General features: G+C 33.6%; 1 protein-coding gene and 1 long non-coding RNA gene across 2 annotated transcripts; one reads left to right on the forward strand and one right to left on the reverse strand.

Annotated features, from left to right (window-relative positions):
- Nucleotides 1–5,941: 5,941 nt before the first annotated feature.
- LOC133861056 (uncharacterized) lies at nucleotides 5,942–10,318 on the reverse strand. The gene is made up of 3 exons (XR_009898953.1): nucleotides 10,159–10,318; nucleotides 7,645–7,787; nucleotides 5,942–6,746 (listed from the first exon to the last, which is right to left on the reverse strand). It is a non-coding gene; the product is annotated as an uncharacterized LOC133861056 (long non-coding RNA).
- A 10,864-nt stretch (nucleotides 10,319–21,182) lies between these two features.
- Nucleotides 21,183–22,536, forward strand: LOC133860175 (LOB domain-containing protein 2). Its single transcript, XM_062295833.1, has 2 exons — nucleotides 21,183–21,810; nucleotides 22,417–22,536. Exons 1-2 carry the CDS (start codon nucleotides 21,183–21,185, stop codon nucleotides 22,422–22,424), a joined length of 636 nt encoding a protein of 211 aa, XP_062151817.1. The 3' UTR covers nucleotides 22,425–22,536.
- The last annotated feature ends 3,380 nt before the right edge of the window (nucleotides 22,537–25,916 follow it).

Consider the following 25,916-nt stretch of genomic DNA (forward strand, 5'->3'; position numbering starts at 1 on the left):
AAGGAGGGGAGGAGTGGCATTTAATAAGCTGAGTAGCACAGCACAGCACCAACTTTTGCTGTGCATCTTTATCTTTTGTTTTTGTTTATCCTTTTATCTTTACCATGATTGCCAAATGGCTTTCTGTTCCTTTAAGGGGAAGGCCAGAGCGGCAAAGCCTAAAGACCAACGAAGGAGGAGTTTGGTGGTGGGTGTTAGTTGGTTAAGTATTGTACAAGGCATAGATTGAATGATGGACATTGAGAAAAACAAAACATATGTCCAAAACACTTGTGATGGGTATAATAAGAAAAGAGAGTATTCTAATCATTAAAAAAAATAAAAAATAAAAAAATAAAAAAGAAAGGGGGAAACATAAATGAGGCTTTGAGTACGAGCGAGGCATGGAATTTTCATGCTATTCCCTAATTTAATGACACAATACATTTTAATCAATTGCTTCATCCAAAGGAAAATGCTAAATAAAATGCAAGTCCATAAAATGTTGAAAAAGATACATATATCTCTCTCAAATTAATACTCAATTTACAATATCCTCTTGAACTAAAAATTGTATCAATGCCTCACTCTCCATACTAAAAACAATTTTTGTAGTATATGCCCCTTTTGCCTCGCAAAAAGATAAAAATACCCTTAAAAATTTGGTAAAAAGAAAAAGGCCACACAACACTAGTGAAAATCTAGTGTCGTGTGGCCTGTTACCACTTTTTTATTTTTTATTTTTTTACTAAGGGTGTTTTTGTCATTTGGAGGACATTGCAAAATATTTGATAGTTCGGAGGATATTGCTGCAATCTTTAATTAAGAAGATATTAAAAATTGATTGTTAATTTGAGATGGGTACAAAACCTTTTTTTTTTTTTTTTTAACACGTACAAAACCATTCATTTAGGAGTGAACGTATCACTGCCCAAAGATGAAATTAACTTTTTACTCAAAAAAAAAAAAAAAAGAAAAAAAAAAAGAAGATTGATATTAACTTTATGTGGGTGTCACCATGATTAGGGGAGCATATATTAGTGAGTGGATATACTTTGGTCTTGGTTGCGGTGAGATTAGTTTGTAGAGGACCCACTTGCATTTTTATTAAAGCTAACTCTTTTTTATATATATTTATCTAAATTATTTATTATAAAATATTCAACACGCCAGAGTATAATTACGCTAATCATCAATGCAACATTATAAGATCAGCAATGATCAAGGGAGAAAGAAACATGTCTGAATGTTGAACGGTTGTGATTGCATTTGCATTTTACAAGCTCGTTGTAGGTGTAGGATTGCAGCACGTATGATCCGTCATGTAGTCTGTAGATATCCAGATGCGCTGCGTGCTAGTATATTGCTTTATGCTGGTTACGAGGTTACAGCTTTAGCAAGCAAATATCTTTTACCACTTTGATCCGATATTGAACGGATTGAGATATGCAATAATTACCGTTCAAAAGATTTGGCTTAGGTGGCCTAAATAAATTATATATATATATATATATTTAAATGATTCATATTTAATTTAAGTTTTTTTTAATGGAAAATCGAGAGAGTGAAATTAAAAAAAAAAAAAAAAAAAAACTTTAAAAATGATTTCCGTCGTAAAATAGTTTCAAATAAGTTATTTTTCAAGAAAATTCTTTTTGCCGAAAGCATTTTTCGGTGTTTGGCGCGTACAGAAAATCACAAATATTTTTTATATTTTTATTCAATCATATTAACTTATAAAAATTAATTTTTATTCATAACATATAAATATTAATGTAAAATAATATAAAAATCACCAATGACGAGATTCCGTCACTGATCGGCAGGATTCTAGCCACTTTTACCATATTCCGGCTACTATTGCCAGAATCTGGATAGTTTCGTCAGAATTTGAGTTGGCCGGATTCTGGCGAAAGTGGCCGGAAACTAGCCGTTCTAGTCCCCGGAATATAGGCTGACCGGAATCCGGCCAAGGTGGCCGAAATTTAGCGACAGTGACCAGACGTTGTCGGATTCTGGTACCGGGTAAATTTCGGTGGAGGTCGACTGATTGAACGTGAAGGTCGACTGCATCGTTTAAAAGAGCGTCAAATGCGGCTGCCATCTGGGAAAAATTATTTACGCTTTTAAAAAGCGTAAATTATTTTTCAGAATTCACTAAGCATTTTTTGTCAAACGAAAATTATTTTTATTTTACCAGTTGATTATTATTTTCGCTCCCACTAAAAAATGAAAAATGATGAAATCATTTTCCCCAGACGGCAAACACATTCGACGCTCTTTTAAACGATGCAGTCGACCTTCAAATTCAAGCAATCGACAACCACCAGAATTTGGCTGGTGCCCGAATCCAACAACGTCCGGTCACTGTCGTTGGATTTCGGCCACCTTCGCCAAAATCCGGCCAGCCCATATTCCGACCATTTGGCTGGCCAGATTCTAGTCAGAACGGCCAGCTTCTAGCCTATTAGCCAGAATCCTGCACAAATGGCCAGATTCCGACCACTTTCACCGGAATCCGTCCAACTCAGATTCCGACCTTTATCCCGAATTACGGCAATAGTAGGCGGAATCCAGTGAGAGTGGCCGGAATTTTGCCGGTCAATGATGGAATCTCGTCACCAGTGATTTTTATATTATTTTACATTAATATTTAAATGTTGTGAATAATTTTTTTTTATAAGTTAATATGATTAAATGAAAATATAAAAAATATTTGTGATTTTCCGTATGAGCCAAACACCGAAAAATGCTTTCGACGAAAAATATTTTCTTGAAAAATGGCTTCTCTAAAACCATGTTATGTCGAAACAAACGTAGCATAAAAAGCGTAAATCATTTTCCGAAATTTACTAAGCATTTTTTGTCAAACGAAAATCATTTTTCGGTTGACTATTATTTTTGCCCCAACTAAACACTGAAAAATGTCGAAATCATTTTCTAAAAACCATTTTACCCCGAAACCAACGGAGCATAAATTTGGACTATTTAAAAATTTGGATTCCACATAAACTATCTCACAATAGCTGTTGCTAGTAATTTGGACAGCTAATTACTATAGATCCTCATTCGGAAATCTTTGAAATGGGTCGATTTGAACTAAAAGGAATAATGTTTTAACCATATGATCTAATTAGAGAAATGAAAATTATGTCTTTTGTTCATGTGGTTTGTTCCTGTGTCAAATTGGTCTATGTGATATCAAAAGTATTTCAATGGTTTATGGGGTCTTTAAATTGTCCGAAATGGCCTTTATTGTCGGCTAACGATTTTCATCAAACAGCTGACGACAAAGACAATTTTAGACCGTTTGAAAATCATAAGAACCTTGATGATACTGTTGATACCACAAGAATCAATTGGGTACAACCTTAGCTTACCCTTAAATTTAGGGCTCGACCTGTTTAACTCGCCAACCTATTAAACGTCACCTCGACATGATCCATTTAATTAAACGGGTCAAATCCTTTAACTCTGGCACGACCCGCAATGACCTTACACGACACACTTGACTTGTTTCACAAACGGGTCGACCCATTTGACTTGTTCAAACCCAAAAGCAACATGCTTAACCCGTTTGACCTAAGCCAACACGACTCGTTTCGACCTAGACACGACTCATTTGACCCGTTTCAATCTGTATTTATTATACAACAAATGTATACAATTTCATGAACGGGTCCAGCGAGTCGACCCATATTTGTTTATGCAAAATCCTAATCTTTTAATGTTGTGTCAGGTTAGTGCTAAATTTACGAATTGTATAAAAAATTACCGGCCTACCTTTGAAGTTCCTTATAGAGAAATGTAATTATTCATTTTGTGACTTCCTAGGCTATATTCTTTGTATTGGAGGATCTACCGACCTAAACTTCAACTGGAAGTAACATGAAATACATGTGCGTATAGGTTAAAACAAATTGATAAATAATAATTTTTTACATTGTTCCTCGGAAATTATCTCAACTTCAAGTTGATTCCTCACAAATATTACATATCAGATTAATCCACGTCTTTTCAGAAAAGACAATTTCTAAGAATTGCAGTGATAGCAATGGCAACCATCCACACTGTTGATTTAAATCAACGCCTCAAAATAGTCACATCAGTGATCTGCAGGAAGGGACTCAAAAATCGTCAAAACATGATTTAAATTAACGGTGTGGATTGTTGCCATAGCTGGATCCGAATATGGGAAGAAGTACAAACATCGATACTGCAAAAGAAGTGCCAACATTATTGGTAGGAGTAATGTTATAAAGAAGATTAGTCAATCTTTTATCTTTTTAAATATTATGTAATTTTTAAAATTATTATTGTATTTAAGATAATTATTATTAAATTTTGATTAATAGTAATTTTAAAAATTACATAACATTTAGGAGAACATAAGGTCCATTATCCTTATAAAATTACTCTACTGGTAGTGCATATATTCAAAAGAATAAGCTAACAAGACCAACATAAATACAAAATAAATCTCTCTCTTTTTTTCTAAGTAAACGTTAAATGGTCGATTAGCACATAAGTAATCTCATGCCCGCATCATCTATTTTATGGAAACATCCAACCCCTAGCATTTAGCAACATTTAATCCAATTGAACAATCAAAATGAAAATAACAAAGCCTATAGGTTCGTTTGGGTATTGAATTTTTAAAATTAGAATTGAATTCTAATTCCATTTACAAATATCGAGGTAAAAAATTGTGTTTGGGTGTTAAATTTTGAGATTGAAAAATATTATATTTTAATGGTAAGAAATGATTAGAAGTTTAAAAAGTTGTGTATAATGATTGGTATTTTAAAAAGTTGTGTAAAATAATAATTTAAATAATAATAATTTATTATATATTGATTATTTAATTAAAAATAAATAAATAATTTTTTTTTTAAAAAAAATAATTGAAATCAAAATTAAAAATTAAAAAAAATAAATAAAAAATGAAGGAAGGGTCGGGGGTGGCCGCGCGGCCACCCCCAGTACTCGGGGAAGGCCGCGCGGCCTCCCCCAAGGGGGGTGGCTGCCAGCCGACAGCCACCCCTCTGTTTTTTTTTTTTTTAATTTCTTTTATTTTTTTATTTAAATTATTAATATTTTTTTATTTAAATGTGGAACCCACGCGTTTTTTTAGTTAACTTTTCCTGCGCGTGGGTCCCACCATTAATCTAAAAGACAGCCTTGAGTGGACTCAAAATTCGAGTCAAAATCTGGGTTTTTATGTAGGTGGATGGGTTTTAGAAAAAACTCGAGTGGAATAATTATTCTACTCGGTTGCCAAACACACCACGTCCTCAAGGGGTAGCTTAATCGGTTGGAGACCACGCCTCATAAAACGGAGGTCACTAGTTCGAATCCCCCTACTCCTCTTCTGTGGACATGTTATAAGAAAAACAAAACCTTACATGTTTTTGTTCTTTTTTATAGAATTTTTATTTTTATCGAGGTTGTTTTTGTCACTGGCAATTTTTTGATAATTTCAAGAAGATATTTTTGTAATCTAAAGTTAAAGTGATATTGTCATTTGGATAGCATTTTAAGAAAAATAATAAACTTTCCCCCCAAAGAATAATAATAAAAAAAGCTAAAAAATAAAAATCTAAAAGTAGTCAAACCACTGGCTAAGAAGTGGCTGAACCAACCCTGAATGACAAAGAGGTAGCAAAACCTTCCCAAATAGCTAAACCACCTTCAAATAGCCAAGGGATCACTCAAAACCACTCCTGAAACACTTTTTTTGGTCCTCACAGAAAAATGTCATATATTTTATTTTTTTAAAACAAAAAATTAAATAATATTAATGAGGCATATAAAACATGTGTCACATTATGAGTAAATTTGATGTAACAAACTATTAAATAAATTAAAATACTAAACGTGTTTATCAAATGAAATTAGGTGCCATCTGTGACAATTTTTCTAAACCACATGTAAAAAATAAAAAATTAATTAATCCAAAAAAGAAAGAAGAATAAAACCTTTCATTTATTTAAAATCAATCGAGGGAATGGGAATTATCATTCCTATATGATTTTGCAACTTCAATAGAGCAATACAAATGTTTAGCACGAAGTGGTGGAAATGCTTTTCTCACCAGAGGGTGGAGCCGGTTTGCTCAAGCGAAGTAGCTAAGTGAAGGAGATACTATCACCTTTTATGAACTCAATTGCCAAAAAAGGAATTGAAATAGATTAAAATAATCGACAATCTATTTCAATTCCCTCTGTGACAATTAAGCTCATAAAAGATGATGATATCTCATTCGCTTAGTTGCTTCGCTAGAACAAACCGGCTCCACCCTCAGATGAGATAAGCTTTTCCACCACTTCAACGAAAACACATTGGCAAGCACTTCAATTGAGCGTCATAGGCAGTCATTTCACTTCCATTTGAACAATAACCAAAAAGTAATTCTAAAATTCCTTCATGTATCACTTTATGTCTCTAAAAAAATGAAGTTACTTTTAAAATCACTATTTGATTAAAATTTAATAATATGATCAATTACAATAGTGATTTTGAAAGTCGCCTCATTTTTTGAGGAATACAAAAGTGACACAAGAAAAACTTCTAATATTACTCTGGACCAAAACTGGGGGGCATAATTTGGCTGCACGGGGGCTTCGGTAAAGATATAGCTTCCTTTTTGTTGTATGTCACTTGGTTACGAAATCTTCTGAAAAAATTGTTCAGGCTGGTACTTCCCGTGCATACATTTCAGAAGACATGCTTCTGTATTTCCATGGCTGAGGTCAAACTTGGGCCGCCTATAATTATCAAATTGGAGGAAAAAGAAAATCTATTAAGATTAATAGCAAACGCTTAGAAAAGTAATAAAATCATTCACAAAGACAACCAATAACACATCAAAAACAAAAGTTTGACAAATACTATCTCAATTATTTAAATCATATATCAAGATATTCATTAAAAAAAAAATGATGGAACAATCAAATCATATAAATCTTACAGATAAACACAACACTCTTTAGTGTTTAATAGAGTGGTTAGTAATAAGTGAATTAGATAAATAAGTATAGGCGAATATATTATGTAAGAATGAAAGATGTACAATATGTAAGATTGTCCTATGAGGCATAGGACTTCTATATTGCTAGCTAGTCCTGCTACGAGTTAAGATAACTCTCCATATAAGTTTTAATTAAATAATTTTGGAACGATACAGCCAAAAAAAAAAAAATTGAAGATTATCCATATAAAAGAGTGCAAAACATATGTGCCAAATAAATATGTGCATGTTGGTTAAATCAAGAAAAGAAAAAGATGGAAGTATGAAATTGGAGATAAGAGCCCCGTCAACAGATTCAACTTTTACATGCTTCCGGTTAGAAAACATAATTTACCTAAAAGCAATCTTGACCCAAATTTCAAAACTGCTAGCTGTATTTTTCCCTTGCAATCAAACTAATTCATTATGTTGCTATATATATATATGTGTGTGTGTGTGTGTGTGTGTGTGTGTGTGAGATTCAATATACAATATACAATCTTATTCTCAAGACTTGCTTTGGTTTTCCCTCCTTTTCACATTAGCCATTGACACCTAAGAAAGGCTCTTCAGGAAAATGTACACAAAGTACATCCCTAAAACAGAACCATCAAGTCAATAATTTAAGCAAAAAAATATTGCAACCACAAACCCACCGTCAAACCTTGAAAGGTATCTGCAAATCCACAAGGATGGGCAGAAGAACTTTCCATTCTCTCTTCTACCGACACTAATGCCCCAGATGTTATTGTAGATGACGCCATTAAGCCACACCTTTTAAAAAGGCATTAAATCCTACCTACAAGTTGAAGACATTCAATGAAATACCAAAGGTACTGATAAACATAAATTCGATTTATATATATATATATATATATGATCACCATTAGACACACACACACACACACAGAGAATTATTATTATTATTTTTTTTGATAAGTAAGAAATATCATTAAAGAGCGCAAAGCGCAATCAAGTACATAAGTACATAGAGAGAGAGAATTATAAACATAATATTTAAAGAATTGGTTGGGAAGGTACACAATCAAGAAATATCTAGGTTGATACAATAATTCTAGTATCACATTTTAGCAGTCACATCCACATGGTTCATACTAAACTCATGGAGAAGCTCTTTTAAAATTGAATTAAGGTTCATGAGAGGAAAACATAGCTAATGTGATTATGCAAAAGATGAAATCTTTAGAATAGTTAAGCAGTGTGCATCAGATTTGATCTTCTCTCTCTTTTCACACTTCCAATAAAAACTTCAGTACATCAACATAGAATGGCCTACAAGAAACTTTAATCAGTACAACTATATCAAATCCATAGCTACTATACAGTGAAAATTACTGATCTTTTAATCTCAAAGTGATGTTAATGAAGTCAAGCACTCTTCTTCACTCACCCTGAACTCTGGGATTATTATCTACTGATTCCCAAAAAAAAGAAAATATAAAACTTCATCCATGATCAAGAATAGGCTTCAAGTTATCCATACAAACATACAAGTGACAGTATTCTTGTTTCATCTCTCCCCACTCGAATACAGAAATACTTCAACGTAAAAATTAAAGCCCAAATACAACTCTGTTTGGCAGCTGAGAAAATGTAGTTAAAAAGATGAGAAACCAAGTTTTAATTCATAGATCATTTATTAATTATGATTCATGGACCCAATAATGCACACCTATTCATGCCATACAAAACAATTTACCTCAGTGGACTCCTTTCTTCCCTTTTCTTTCTTTCGTTCTTAATTTTTTTGAAAATTAAAAGTAAGGTTCAAAATTTCACTTTCTTTTCCTGTCTCTTCTTCAGTATCTCTCAGGTACCAAAGAAAAAGTTCAATATCTCTCAGGTACCAAAGAAAAAGTTCAAATCCTACAAAACAAAGTCTTCTTTCAATTAAGACCGAGCCTCACATAGTATATTTCAAGCTGCACACAAATTTTACTCAGATCAATCATCTCAAAGTTGTGAAATGCACATAACAACAATGGACAAAATAAAAAATGCAAGTCATTAAGAACCCAGTCCAAAAAAAAAATGTATAAAATGCAGAAACACGTGCACGTAAAAATAATAAAACTAAACCAACAACCTCTTGGCTTCAAACCCATATTTTAAACTAACACATTACACTAAATACTAATCATAAAGCACTTAATTTTTCCTCAAACCGACCACCCAATTCAGAACACCATGAAATGCAAATAGACTTTTGCATGATGGCTGAAGTTACGAAATGATCAAGTAATCTGAGTTTTACAAATATTATATCTTTCAAAATATTTCGTTGGACTAGTATTTTGTCAAATTCAGTCACATAAATGTATTTTGGACATTGGACATTTGTGGTGATGATGTGTCAGGGATGATCACACCATAACAAGTGTTGTCATCCCCACACTTCCTTGTCTCCATGGAAGTGATATAGAGGATAAGGGTTGCAACTCTTCATGAAATCCATATAAATTTTATATTACCAATATATCGTAAAGAAATCCATATAAATTTTCCTCTCCTTATCATTTCTTTCGTTAGTATTTCTTTGATCAGTTTACCATTTGCCAGTCAATTAAACAGAGAAAACACCTTACCGTTTCACAATTTTTATATATATTACCAATATATCGTAAAGAAATCCATATAAATTTTCCTCTCTCCTTATCATTTCTTTCGTTAGTATTTCTTTGTTCAGTTTTCCATTTGCAGTCAATTATAAAGAGAACACCTTCCGTTTCACAATTTTTATCACCCAACCACAAAAGTATTTCACACAAATAATCAACTTCAACACATAAAGAAATATCCTCATAGCCAAAAATCATAACAAAACTCCAATTCCAACACCCATTCGATCAACCAACAGAATTCCATTCGGCAAGCCCAATACACAACTTTCATTTAACCAAAAAATAAAACCTGGAAATGAATAAATAGAAAATCTGAAAATCATACTCATAATCGAAATTAAACCCAAATTGCAACTCCAAACCAATCAATTTTTTTCTTCAACAATCGATTCATTCAACTAACAGACGAAATTAATCTCATCAAATATGGGAAAGCCAAATCGATCTTCTTCTCCATTAAACATTAGACACGAAAACCAGATGACCTAAAGAGACAAAACAGAGAGAACGACGAGAGAGAGACAATACCTCAAGTTTCTCTTCTTCCTTAAACGTCTGAAAGCCCTCCTAACTCTTCCATCTTCTGCTATCTTCTTTCTCCTTATCTGATCTCTCTCTCTCTCAATCTGAGATGAGAGAGAGAGAGAGAGAGAGAGAGAGAGTGAAACGAAACCCTTGCTTTGAAGGAGGAGAAATGTTTCCCCTTTTTTTATAAACGCTAAAAGCTTCTTCTTCTTTTTTTTACTTTTTTTTTTTTCAAATATAATAGGCCATGTGGCCAGTGGCCATTGGCTTGGCGGCACATTATGATCATGGCCATTGGCTTGGACAGCACATATGATGTGCTGTCCATACATATTAAACGGCTTGGACAGCGCATTTTATTAAATATCTACAATTCAGAATACCAAAAAAGCCCTCTTGTCTTTTACAAATATTTTAGACCACCATTTTGATCTTTTATTCAACCGTCCCCCTTTAAGAAATTTATTGTTTAACCTCAAAATAATATCAAGAAATTTATTATTTAACCTCTAAAGGATTAGAGTCAAAATTATAAATTCTCAAATTATAAAATTTAGGCATTTTTAGGCATCAAAATGTTTAAAAAATGTTAAATATTAAAAATATGGTATGTTATCGAGATAACCAGAAAGAATTTTCTTTCCAAAAGATTTATTCATCATTTTTGTAGAGGCGCCTCTTACTCATAAAACTAAAAGAGAGTTTTTGGCTTACAATTTTTTTACAACATAGAGAGCAAAAACCTTATGAAAGTTTATGTAATACCCAAAACTTTAATTAGGAATAAGAGTGCCTTAATTATAACTTAAGGATACTATAGTTGGTTCTCAATTGGTAAAGTGTGAGATCTTAGACTTTTTAAATTTTATGTCTAGTTGAACGTTCGATGGTGGATTCGAACAATCAGTGGAAAAGGTTCAAAGTTGAATTTGAAAGATCGAATTTGGATTTGAATGTTCAAAGTTGCAAAAAGATCCTTTTTTTTTTTTTAATTTTTTATAGAAAAGTTGGACACCTCAACCCTTTTTATCCTTTTAGTTTGCATATAAGAAGAACCTTACACCCCTTGGTCTCGATTTTCGTCCCTTGCTATCCAGAAACCCTAGGAGGGAGAGAGAGAGAGAGAGAGAGAGAGAGAGAGAGAGAGAGAGAAAGAGAGAGAGAGGGAAGAAGAAAATGAAAAGAATCTTGAGATTGTCTTCATGGGAGATAATACCCTACTATAATCTCGCCTCTACTATCTTTTCAAACATGTTTCTCCTAAGTTTACCTTCTATTATTAGCCTTATAGCATTAGTTTGTGTTTGTGTTAGAGGTCGTTTTATTATGAGATTAGTGATGGATTGGCGATTTAATAATCATGGACGAACTTTTTGAGTATGAGTGTGTTATTTTTGGTTAGGGCAATATTAAGCTTGATATTAAAGCTTTAGATCATGTTGGGTGAGGTAAAGTTTGGACCTTTTTCGAAAATGGGAGGTTATGCCAGACCTTCGAATGTTCGCAAGGGTTGCTGAATGATCAGGGACGAATGTTTGACACGATAATTGAACAATCAATGGCCGGATAGAATGACCATTTTGACCCCATATTAGGTTTAAGGGTTTTTAGATGCTTGATTAAGCTTTCATTAGGGTTTTAGTGTGAAGTATGTCTAATATTAGAGTATGGCTTGATAATAGTGAAGTTGAGCTTTGAGATGTCCGGGTTTAAGGATAAGCGTTTAAGGTAAGTAAACTCATATTGGAATTATAAATAAACTTTCCTGTATGATGTTGCAAATGAAAATTAAAGATATTTCTTACAATATGAAATGAGATAATTTTCTGACATGGCGTGAGCCCAAATCGTCTTTCGTTTGCATGATAATATTTCAAATGTTAAATTATATTTTACGTATCAAGCATATTTTAACTATGAAAGATGATGAAACAATATGAATATGTTATACGATATGTAATGAGTTACGATTACCTTGAAAAATGGAGTTTATATATGTTATGGACTACTCGGTAATGAGTTTTTCGGGATGAGTATGATTACCTTGTAATGAGGTGTCGGTATGTATTACGGTTACTCGATGATAGGTCTCCAATATGAGTTACGGTTACCTTGTAAAGGGGTGCTGGTACGACGGCCTAGCCGGTATGTTTACTGATGAGTGTCAAATATTACATATGTGAACCATTAATTTGCATTTACTAAACCTTTAGTTTTGTTATTTTCTAATGTTTTTGGTTAGTTTTGGTATTTTAGTATTTTGCAGGTCATTGAGAGAAAATAATAGCTTTAAGGTGAAAGAAAGCACACTTTAAGAAGACCTAGAAGATGTGGTTTTGTTCAACCAAATCAAGGAGATGACTAAATCGGAATTTCTCTAATTGGAGTCAAAATCGGATTGGACTAAATTTTAGATTTTGCATATGTCATAGTATTTTAGCCATAACTTTTAGGTCAAGTATCCGATTGAAGTGAATCAAGCGGCGTTGGAAAGCTAACTTAATTTTCTACAAATCCTTGTGAAATATGATTTTCTTAATTTAGACGTCTGATATGCCAAAAGTGCCTTGCAATAAAATACCGCAAATTTGGACGGATTTGGAATCCTTCTCCTTCTTGGATTGTGTTTTGAGTCTCCTACTCAAACTAGGAGATTAACCTCCGATTTTTATAGAAATTCTAGGGCTTCTAGGATTTGTTTTCTCCATATAAATAGACCTCTAAAGCTCAAGAGAAAAGGGAGAAGCTAGAAACCAAAATATTCTTTTCTTTTTAGTTTAGTTTTTCTTTAGGTTAGGTTTTATTTTCAATAGTCATGTGTAGCTAATTTTTCAACTAAGGTTGACGATGAAGCCTCATCATTGAAGAGCAACAATATTTTCATGTAAGTTTATACTATCCGATTTTATTTGGTTTAATTTTTCCAATGTTTTACTTTTTTTCAATTTGTGGAATGATTCTTGGATATCTATTGTGATTTACGGATACATGTGATAATTTGAGATAGTTTCACATAATTGATTGCTTGGATTTTTATTTATCAAAACGTTGGAAATTCATAGTGTTTCGTTCTACGGATACATTTGATGATTTGGTTTAAACCGGATATCTTTTGTGATTTGTGCAAAGAGCGGATTCATTGAATGATTTAATGATTTTTTGAAGCATAGTAGAACATACCTAAGATTTGTATGGTGAGAACTTCGGATGTGTATTGATGAACATGAGAATATCTTGCTATGATTTGGTGGGTGTGGATTCCAAAACCTTAGTATATTTTCTTTTGTTTTATTTTACTTTATTTACTTTATGTTGTTTTTCTTTTTATAAAAAATCAAACATTGTTTTGGAACTAGGTAAAGATTTTATTAGTTTAGAAACAAAATTGTTTTTCAAGAACACAATTCTCTGTGGGATCGACCTCGCACTTGCAAAACCTTTTACTGCAAACGATTCGTGCACTTGCAAAACCCTTTATTGCAAACGATTCTTGCACTTGCGAGTATAATTAAAATTCACATCAAGTAAGGAAGAAGGGTTTTGCAAGTGCACGAATCGTTTGCAGTAAAAGGTTTTGCAAGTGCGAGGTAGATCCCACAGAGAATTGTGTTCTTGAAAAACAATTTTGTTTCTAAACTAATAAAATCTTAACCTAGTTCCAAAACAATGTTTGATTTTTTATAAAAAGAAAAACAACATAAAGTAAATAAAGTAAAAGAAAACAAAAGAAAAAATACTAAGGTTTTGGAATCCACACCCACCAAATCATAGCAAGATATTCTCATGTTCATCAATACACATCCGAAGTTCTCACCATACAAATCTTAGGTATGTTCTACTATGCTTCAAAAAATCATTAAATCATTCAATGAATCCGCTCTTTGCACAAATCACAAAAGATATCCGGTTTAAACCAAATCATCAAATGTATCCGTAGGACGAAACACTATGAATTTCCAACGTTTTGATAAATAAAAACACAAGCAATCAATTATGTGAAACTATCTCAAATTATCACATGTATCCGTAAATCACAATAGATATCCAAGAATCATTCCACAAATTGAAAAGAAGTAAAACATTGGAAAAATTAAACCAAATAAAATCGGATAGTATAAACTTACATGAAAATATTGTTGCTCTTCAATGATGAGGCTTCATCATCAACCTTAGTTGAAAAATTAGCTACACATGACTATTGAAAATAAAACCTAACCTAAAGAAAAACTAAACTAAAAAGAAAAGAATATTTTGGTCTCTAGCTTCTCCCTTTTCTCTTGAGCTTTAGAGGTCTATTTATAGGGAGAAAACAAATCCTAGAAGCCTTAGAATTCCTAGGAAAATCGGAGGTTAATCTCCTAGTTTGAGTATGAGACTCAAAACACAATCCAAGAAGGAGAAGGATTCTAAATCCGTCCAAATTTGCGGTATTTTATTGCGAGGCACTTTTGGCATATCAGAAGTCTGAATTAAGAAAATCCTATTTCACAAGGATTTGTATAAAATTAAGTTAGCTTTCCAACGCCGCTTGATTCACTTCAATCGGATGCTTGACCTGAAAGTTATGGCCAAAATACTATGACATATGCAAAATCTAAAATTTAGTCCAATCCGATTTTGACTCCAATTAAAGAAATTCCGATTTAGTCATCTCCTTGATTTGGTTGAACAAAACCACATCTTCTAGATCTTCTTAAAGTGTGCTTTCTTTCACCTTAAAGCTATTGTTTTCTCTCAATGACCTGCAAAATACTAAAATACCAAAACTAACCAAAAACATTAGAAAATAACAAAATTAAAGGTTTAGTAAATGCAAATTAAGGGGTCCACAAATGCAATATTTGATACTCATCATTTACACTCCCTTATGGCAAGGGACCGCTATGATAAGGATTACCTATATGAAATCCTGTATATTTTGTCAACCTCTATAGTACAACGATTAATGTACAAGTATGATAAGATTCCTTGTGTACTGTTATGGAAATGCTTGATAAGGTGACCACAACCGTATGGGGGTAAGATACAGATATGATAATGTGAAAGAAAGAAGAAATGATGTGATGAGATTAAGTTATGGTCTTAAAGTAAATGAAATATGTAAAGATGTTATGTTTTAAACTCAAATGTTTTTAAATATCTCAAAGTGAAATTGTTGTGGAACCATGACTTGTTATGAATTTGTTACTTTACATTCTCAATCAGATATTTTCTCAAAACACTTGGGAAAACCTTTTAAAAGTGTATGGTATTATGAAAAGTCATTTGAGTCTATCAAGGCCTTCAAGAGCTTATTTCATTGTTTATTTTCATGTGATGTTTACTTACTAAGTCGTCAATTTACGCAGTTACTATTGTTTCCACTAGTGAAATACCTCAGTGTTTTACAGTTTAGCAAGTTCTAGATCGAGTTGGAGCTTAAAGTCTTTCATCAGACTTGGATGTGGAGTGAAAGCTGTAGGTAGTTTGATTGTATTTCGGTATATGTGGATCTTAGTATTGTATTTTGTATAGTTAATTGTTGTTATATTTTTATGAATTTTGGGTTGTAATTGTTAAAAACTATTTTATTGACTCTGATAGATGTTAGATGGCAGTAATTTTCACAATTAATTAATTTGAAAAGAACAACCAATAACTCTCCAGTTTAACTATTCTTTTATTAATTAAATCTGGGGGTGTTATAGTTTAGGGGTAGAAAGTGTATTCCCCCCACTTTCTAATAGTTAAAGAGTGAGAAAAAAACTAAATGAAAAAACATTGGACTAGGTGCAGACCTTTCTTTGGGGGATAAGGTGTAACGCCCCCAAAAGTAGGTAATTGTGTTTACCTAACTGGGTGGGTTATTGGCAAATTTCTCAGTTCAATTAACTGGTAATTGATTGAAAGATTTGCCCTCAACTTAAATCAGAGTGAAAACAAACATGCAGAACGAAATCATGATCTAAGATTTTGTAGTTATATATATATATATATATATATATCTCAAACACAGGCTTAGAACTTCCAAACAGACATTACTACAACAGATAAATTCTAATTACCTGAACCCTTCAATAAGAGTCATCCACTTGGTGTCTTCATCCCAGTGAATTCCCTACTCTATCCTTATGAGGCCTACTAATCTGTGAAACACCGAGGTATTTCACAATTGAAGATAAATAACTACGTAAGTCCACGACTTAGTAAATAAATATTTATATAACTGACTATCTCTTTATCAGCCTTACGTAGTGATTTATAATACAAGAATCTTAAACGTGAATTTTCACAAATGGTGTCTATTGTCCCCGTTATTACGTTCGGACGAAAAGTGATTTATTTTAAAGAACCATTGTGGCATAATATTGACAACACTGATATCATTTTGATGCAGAGAGATCATGTTATTTCATATACATATAGTCATAGTTCTATTCTATATGGTCTATTCTAGGATATTAACCCCTTTCAGGTAGGGTTGTTGCTGTCCTGATGGACCTGTAATTCAATACCGGTGCCCCGCATATTGTAAGCTATCATCCATCACTAGCAATCCGACCGAGTCCAACCTCGAGTGGGCCATGCCACTAGTGAAGTCTGTCTATAGTGACCGCCACTCAAGCGTGGCTACGCCGGCCACAACAACCATTGGATCAAAGGGCAAACATTATTCCAAATAACTTTTGTGACCATAGGGCCAAGCCCGTATAGTAAGCCAATGGCCGTTTTACCGCACGTATTCGTGTACCATATCATACAATGCAAATATTGTTCATTTGTTAACATTATAAAGTAAATATTACACAACACGAACTTCTTGTTAAAACAATAGGCTCACAACATATTATTACGAAGAATACAATATGCTCAGTGAGTTGACATAGCGCACGTTAAAACGAAGCCAGTTTTTATAAATATTTACTTACCTCAAATGCTCATCCATAAGCGAGGACATCTTCAACTCCTGCTATTACGAAATCAATCCCTACTATTAAACAAAATACTACGAGAGTTATAATTCAAGCATGTAAAAATCCTAACTACGACTTAAACATTCTAATCCGACATTAAACCTTAATTACCATTTTCTAGTCACGATCGAATGCTCGATATTGGGGTCAATCGTTCGATCATTGCGGGAATTGAACATTTGGTCCTTTGAGACGAATGTTCGAGGGGTACTAGAAAGCATAAAAAGCTTAAAACTCAAACTCAAATCATTTTCTTTCAAAACTAGAACTTACAATAACTTGCATACACCATGTCAAATCATCCCAATGTGAAGTTTTATGAAAAATAAGTATAGGCTTCTAGTTTCTTAAAAAAATATCTCTTTTCAAGAGAGGTTAATTATAACACATTATGGTATGTTTAAGGTTTCACTAGAACACATGTTTAGGGTACTAATAACATGAATGAGAGTTTAGGATTCGGGGTGTTGTGATTTTTAATGAGTACTCGCAAGCGCATGAATCGTTTGCAATATAGTGTGTGCAAGTGCGAAGTCGAATTCACAGGGAAATGGTTAAAAATCAGTGTCTTGTTTAATCAACCTCATTTTAACCTAGTTCTAAAGGTTTGAGGGTTGAACAAGAACAAAAGCACTTAGCAAAGAGATGAAGTGAAATATGCAAATAAAAAGGAACTAAGGCTAAGGAATCTACCAAACCAAATCCAACAACTCACAATCTTGGTTTCCACTTGAACACCCAAAGAATATTAAGCTTTGAATGTCATTCAAATTTCTTAACCACAAACTCTAGAACCATTAAATGAATCCAACTCAAAGATAAATCACAAAGAGTACCCATTTGAAATCAAATCATCCAATGTATCCATTCAGTGAACAAATCACAATGGATATCATCATTCAAACCGATAAAACAATGTATTCATCGGTTGAAACACATTAAATGTCCTATATCTACCACCAACCACATTCATTGCAAAAGATAAAGCATTAAATGAATGAAATTTGAACAATAAATATGATATATCATTAAATGTGCAAGTAGTATAACAAGAGTGTGAGTGTCATCAATGGAAAGGTTTCATCCTCAACCTTAGTTGAGGTTACTAGCCTTCCATGACTAAGAACACCACAAGAAAATGAAGAACAAACATGAAAATAGAAGAAAAGCTTTACAAAGACAAATGTCTAAAGAAAAGAGCTACTGAAATCAACTACAAAATGCACGAAATTAATCCTAGCTATTGCTCTCTGAACTCTCCCAACAAGGAGGCATGGCTATGGCTTTATAGAAGGAAATTAGGGCTAGAAACCCATGTAAAATGACTCATCTAACCCCCTCTAGGGTTCCTCTCTTGCTAGAGACAACCAAGGTCACGAAACCAGCGTGTTCTGCTGCGAAAATCAGAGGGAGAACTGCTTTTTGTCATGGAGACACTCCTGATTGGGTGTTCTGGCGCGCTTTTGCAAAAGTAAGTTCTGGGAAATTTCGATCGATTGACTTTTATTCGATCGATCGATTTCGGACAAAATTTCGATCGATCGACTTTTCAGGACTTCCGAATTTCCAAGTATTTCCACATGAAATTTTTGTCGTTCATCTCTTATTGACCTATAAAACACAAGAACACAAAAACTAACAAAAATATCAGAAAATAGCAAGGCTAAAGGTCTAATTAATGTAAATCAAGGGGTCCAAATATACAATATTTGGTACTCATCACGGGGTTTACCTTAAATAAAGCTGAACAATACCAAAGCCGCTCCTTTCTCTAAAATCGCTCCCTCGCTCAAGAAACAAGGTAGCAAGGATGCATGAAAAGTGTGAAGGTGCCTACAGGTCGTGACAGTGGTTTATATAAGTGAGAATGAAGAGACAAGGCTAAATGAGGTGCATAGTAAGTTAAAATTGATTTTCATGCGATATTAAACGTTCAATGTACTGTTCTGAAAAAGAGAAGGGGTCCACATCAAACGTTACAAAGGTACTTCAAACGTTTGATGTACTGTTCTAAAAAAGAGAAGGGGTCCACATCGAACATTCCAAAGGTACTTCGAACGTTTAATGTACTTTTTTGAACATGGGCAGAAGTAGTCCACACCGATCGTTCCAGAGATCCGTTGATTGTTTGAGGGGGGTCCATCGAATGTTCAAAGATTTTTCAAACATTCGACTATAGTTTATTTTGGTTAACTAATTAAAGTAGAAATTCTTTTTTGACATTTTTTTTTGGTATTTTAAAGATTTTAGTTATTGTTTACGTGCTACTTATTCAAACTTATTAAAATAGTGGTTTGATTTTCAGGGTATTACATAAGGAACCTCTATAATTCTCTCGAATTGTAGCGGTCTGTAATTCACGAAATCCAAGTTGTCCAATTCAAATAAACAGCTTAGATTGAGCCATGACTAGCCCCTTGAGAATTGAGACAATTTTACCCTTTGGGGAGGGGGGAGGGGGGGCAAACCCTCGGGGGTGGTCGCACCACCCTCGATCCCTCAATGGTGGTGCAACCACCCCCAAGCCATCAAAAGTGGTTGCAACAACCTCAAGTCATTGAGGGGTGGCCTTGCACCACCCCGCTGAGCCCTAAGGGGGTAGTGGACTACTCGATGGCTCGAGGGAAGGGTGCGACCACCCCAAGAGTTCGACGGGGATGGCCGAACAACCCCTCATCCCTAAGGGGGTGGTTGGCCACCCAATCCTACTTTGGAACTCACAATACTCTTAATAACTCAAGGCCAATGACAACACGCCCAATGGCAAAACCATATAGACTTCATTGTAGCTGAAGCACTAGCTTGCATGACATGGCATGCTCCTTCTCCTACACTTTAGTAGAACAAGATGTAGATAACTGGCTCTGTTTGTTAATGCTTTTCAGATAGTGATTTTGTTTTGGTTTTTATTTTATTTTATTTTATTTTTTATTTTTATTTTTATTTTCAAAAGTATTACGATGTGATATAAAGGTTAAAAATAATTTTCAGTTTTGGAATTTTTTTTTATTAATGTTTATATTTTAAAAACAAAAATAAAAGTATTACCAAACAAAACCAAATATATCGAAAATTCGACGTAATCAATCTCCACAGACCAACCAGAACCAATAGCAAAAGACTTTATTTGAAATCAACTCGCGCTGAAGCGCATAATATACCTCCAAATGCCATAACGGAAATCATAGAATCCCGAGAATAGTTTTAGCAATTTTTTGCATCTAGAAAGTACTTCAGTACGCTCAATATTTTCCTCGTGCACAACCAGCTCATCAAATAATAGGACAAAAATTTCCTCTAAATCAGTTCGTAGAAAATTCCTACAAATCAACATGTAAAAGTGACATATGTTTTTTAAGCGTATAAGAAGCACATGCTTTCTTATTAATGCTATTAAAAAAGCACGTGACAAACACATGTTATGAGAAAAAAAAAAACGTACTTCTTAGATGCTAAGGATACATGTGATCGTTAGAGGTCGGTTTTTTTAAAAAAATTCCTGCATGCCAATTCATAGGAAATTTGAGTCCCAAATATTATAGTAGTTTTTAGACCTTGGCCAGATTTATTTACTGTAAAGAGTTGGGTTATGAAGGGCCTGTTAACCGTTTGGTTGCTGTTTAAAAAAAGGCAGGTTTTCTGTTATAAAAAACGGCAATAACTGTTGTTTTTTTTTTTTTTTCCCATTTTTTTCTCAAAGCTATTGGGTTTCTTTCCTTTATTATTTAATATTTAGAACTCTTAGTCTTCCTGTGAGCTACCTAAACCCTATTCAACCATCTGTAAAAGACCCCATTAACCATCTTTTCGTGCACCCCAAATCCCAATAGACTACACTTTCTTCTTCTACTTAAAACTTGTTTTCATATTATTTATACAAACACTTTGTTTGCATGCGCATCAAAACCACTTGTTATATATATATATATATATATAAGGTTACTATATTTCTTGATTTCTTCCTGATCATTCCTATTACTCCAATTGGTCTTCCTTGATATATACTTTTATTCTTTGTTAATAACACAAACAAGTTGATATAATTTTATAAGGTTGAGTAACTTTTTTTGCCAGATGCAAGGGAATAATATTGGCACCGCAGGGACGACGCATCCGGCGTGCGCCGCATGCAAGCATCAAAGGAAGAGGTGCACTGAAGGGTGCATATTGGCGCCATACTTTCCGGCGCACCGGAGCCGGGAATTTCAAGCGGTTCATAAACTTTTTGGTGTCAGCAACGTGACAAAGATAGTGAGAAGCCTCAAGGAGGACGACCGGAAAATGGCAGTGGATTCGCTCGTGTGGGAAGCTTCTTGCAGGCAGAAAGATCCCGTTTTGGGACCTTATGGAGAGTATAGAAAGGTGTTTGATGAGCTGAACATGTACAGAGGCCAAAACCAAAATCAGTTGATGCAAATGCCAGGGCAATGGGGGAGTATAGGGTACAAAATGGCGCCGGCGACAGCGACAGCCAGTTTGATCGGATGGAATGGGAGTAGTGGGATAAACATTTTGAACACGTCGAATTATGGTATTGATAATGGGATGAATGGAACAGTTGATTCTATTTCTAACCCATATGGGTATCCTTTTAGCTGTGAAGATAGAGTACTGAAGCAAGAAAAAGAAGCTGGTTCTGGTGGTGTTCCATTGCAGCAGAGCTCGATCAGTACTGGGCTTAACCATCAGTACTATCTTCCAGGTAATTTTCATTTCTTGATTCTTTATGCAATTTGAATCATTTTTAGTACTCAAATAATTGTTGAAGAATGTTTTTTTTAAAAGAAAAAAGAAAACTGAAATTCTTTTTACCTTATTCAAAACAAGATATAAATGTAGACGACCATGGCATTGCTTACATTAACACAAAATCAAAAAAGGTGTTCAAGCAATTCAAACTCTATATGTCAGACTACCCAAAATGGAATAGGATCCTTTGATGAGTCATTTCACGGTCATGGTTTAATATTGTTGTATTTATCAGTATAAATAATTCCATATAATAAATAAGTTGCCAAACCATTCAAAAAACATTAAATAATGTGACATTATTTATACCGTTAGATTCAACAACATTAAATCTTGACCATGAAATTTACAAACGAAATGAAGAGAATATCTTTATCCACCCAAAATACATATCCAAACAACCTCCCTATCATGAAACAGCCTATTGCATAGATACAAATCCAACATATTTATAGCTATTTTATTCGTTCCTCCCTCCTTTTCTCTTCTAAAGAACAAGACTAATGCTAATTTGTTTAGAAGCAGCCAATGACTTTGTTTTGTTTGTGTGATATTGTAGGTCAATAAATTTGCCCCACCAATGGCAAGATGATACAAATCACAATATTGGTTTGTTTTCTTTTTGGTCCCTGACGAAGGCAATCACTCATTTTCCTTGATTCCTTGGTGATCAAGCAATTAGAATAGGGATGTTTCATTTTTCCATGTATAGAAGTAGAAGAGAAAACATTCACAATAGTCTAATTTAGACTATTGTGAATGTTTTCCTTGATTTAAATCAAGTCTAATTTGTCAGAGCATAAATAACATATAGTCCAAATGAAGGCCTTTGCAAATCTTCACATCTCATAGCCATAAAATATTTAAAACCTCCAAGAGCATCTAACTAGAAGGAGCCATCAAGCTCACCTTTCCTGTACTAAAACATAGAGTTTACAGTTCAACTTAAAAAATGTGAATTTCACAGTAAACATTAACTATATTTTTCAATTCAGTAATATCCATAATCCAAAAACATTGTTATATATATAATATTCAACTGTGAGCAACATGTACATATAAACAAATTCAACAATTAATTGCTCACTTTGGATAATTTTAGGAGGTGGCACGTCATCGTGATGGATAGCTGTTGCACGTGTAAGAAGAATGGGAAATCTGTGGACCACCTTTTTCTTCATTGTGATGTGACTTCCACTATTTGGAGTGTTATTTTCAATCGGGTTGGGATGTCCTAGGTTATACCTAGACATTTCATTGATTTGTATGATTGTTGGTGGTCCTCTGGTAGGCCAAGGAGCGTTGCGGTGTAAAAAATGGTGCATACGTGCCTCTTTTGGTGTTTATGAAATGAAAGAAATGATAGAAATTTTGAGAATAGGGAGAGGTTTATGAGAGATATTATTTCTATGTTTTTTGAAACTTCGTATCTTTGACGGTGGCATATGTGTCTCATCTGTCAATTAGTTTTAGTGATTTTCTTTTTTCGTTTTGCTCTTTCTACTTAGGTTGTTTCTTTTGTATACTTCATGTATACTTAGGGACGCTTCACGCTTTCAATGAGATTAGAATTATTACTTATATATATATAAAAAATTCAAATAATTGCAACCCCAAATATACTTTACTTTTCTAAAATTCATAATATTATTTCAGGAAAAATCTAGAATGAACTAATTCCACTTATCTTGGAAGCACACCCAATAGCCAAAATTTCATATACAGAGTTCATGAATATCTTGGGGCTCGTTTGGGTGTACGATTTTTTTGTATTATATTCTACTATTTTGTATTATATTCAAAATTGTGAATACCCACCAATTAGCAATTAGAAGAACATACTTTAAGGTTCAAAGAAAGTTTCCATTGCTTCCATAGCCACTATGCAAAAAACCATTTTCGCCAAGTTTAGCAAAAATGCCAATGTGAACTAAAAAATCTCACATGCGGTGAATCCCATGAAAACTAGCTTAAAATTGACGGGTCCATCATCAAATAAACTTAACCATTATTGTTACCATAAATAAATACTCAACCACCAACAAACACAACCATAGGTTAAAAACCTCCAAGTAGTTGGACCTATCCAAACCCTAAATCAGAGTTTATCAATTTTTAATAATCCAACCATAAACTACAAAATCCAGCATCATAAAAACTATTCATACTAGAAAACATACCTAAACTGAAATAAATGATGAAATTCCAAAAACATAAAGATCGCATGAAATAGATTGATCGGACAGACCAAGTTGAGAAAGTTGAAAAAAAAAAAAAAAGTAAGCAAAAAATACCGACTTATACCAGAATGTCAGTAGTTCTACCAGAAATGGTCTCAAATGATTCCACATGAGCAAACCAATCGCTGGAACCCTAAAATAATTCCATGTTGCACCAAATGATCATATACTTCACTTGGACTAAAACTATTTCTATATGCTGTTTCCACTTGCAAGGCTATTGTCTTTTTCTTTTTCTTGATCAAGCGTTTCTCTTTCAAGTTTGAATGTGTTGATGCTCCTAAGATGTTTGAGGTTCATGTTTATGTAGTTGCTTTCAGTTAGTTTTGCACCTCTGACATCTTCTATAAAATGATTTATCTTAAGTCGTTTTTTCGGACATAAGACACATTTAGATTTAATTTTGAACATGAAAACCACCACAACCCCAATAATAATAACAGTAACCATAGTCAAATCTACCTCGATATTATTATTATTTTTTTTGTTGTTGTTACCATTACTTGTGCGCTGAAGAAGAAAATAGAAGGAAAGGGAGCGGGGGTGTTCATGTGAAATTTTCTAAATTGACTTGCATATTCTACGCATTGCAGATTTTCAAAGATAAAATGCTGAAGATCAATGTCAAAAGATAACAAGTTCCTGAATGGAAAAAACAGATTTAAGAGGATATAAAGCTGATTCATCCCCAAAAAAAGGAAATAAATCTGAGAAAACCTCTTTTCTTATGCTGGAAAAAGCAGGAGCTGTTCACAATGCGCAGCAAAAGAACCTAAGGCCCTGGATACCTAGGAGGGAACATATCATATCATCAGAAAAAAAAAGAAAAAGAAGACCTAATTATATAAATAATACGAATGGACAAAGGCATGATATTTGTAGAATTGGATGACAGAAGAAATTCAATTGCATATAGAGAATAATTATTGTTTCTTAAGCATATATGATTTTGTGGTAGTATGACAGCTCAGAGATGACAAATAAGAGACGTGTATAGAAAGAACAAAACTAAATGCATGCTCCTCTGCCAGGGGAAACTACAACAAATAATTGTTAATGGAAAGAAAGCTGAGGATGGAGAAATCTGAAGCTCAACATTTTCTCTTATGCAAAATTATTAGACCAAAACCCAAGACTTTAACCCAAGACTTTATATCGACTTTTGATCTTTTTCTGAAGACATTTGATGGCAAACAGTGGGGAATCATGAGGGAATGAAAAAATTACATATTTGTTAAAACAAGCATCAAATTCCAAGTAAATAAAAGTAATCAGAATTAGAAACACAGTTGGTCAAAACAAGCCATAACACATATACAAGGAGAACACACAAACCACAACAGTCTCACCAGCAAGTATAAACTAAAAACATATTGAAATCTCTGTCTGGTGACAGCAAACATAACCCAAAAACACAAAAACCTAAGCTTCTAGCTCATACAAACATCATTGCTTAACTGCCTGAGACAACCATTAGCTGAGTTGCTCGCTACCCAAAAACAAAATCAATTTAAAAACACAATCTATATTCTCTACCCCGGTATTCTCAGCTACCAAATATGAGATAAACAGTAAATAAGAACACTATACAAATTAGCATGATCAGAATCCAGAAGGCTGATATCATAGACAATAATATTACATAACAAAAATCCACAAAGATAAACCAAAACAGGGGAAATCATCCAAAACAAATCAGTGTACAAAAACAACAAAAAACAATTAACCTTTTCATTTCTCAGCAAAACAAAACGAAGCCGGAAGACACAGACCGAAACAGCGTAGTTTTGGAATAGAGAAATCAGAGCAACCTAAAGGC

This window comes from Alnus glutinosa, chromosome 2 (assembly GCF_958979055.1).
Source record: "Alnus glutinosa chromosome 2, dhAlnGlut1.1, whole genome shotgun sequence".
Classification (NCBI taxonomy): Eukaryota; Viridiplantae; Streptophyta; class Magnoliopsida; order Fagales; family Betulaceae; genus Alnus; species Alnus glutinosa.

What these genes read in the sequence shown, in the direction of transcription:
- LOC133860175 (XM_062295833.1), top strand. Translation starts at nt 21,183, where the DNA reads ATGCAAGGGAATAATATTGGCACCGCAGGGACGACGCATCCGGCGTGC.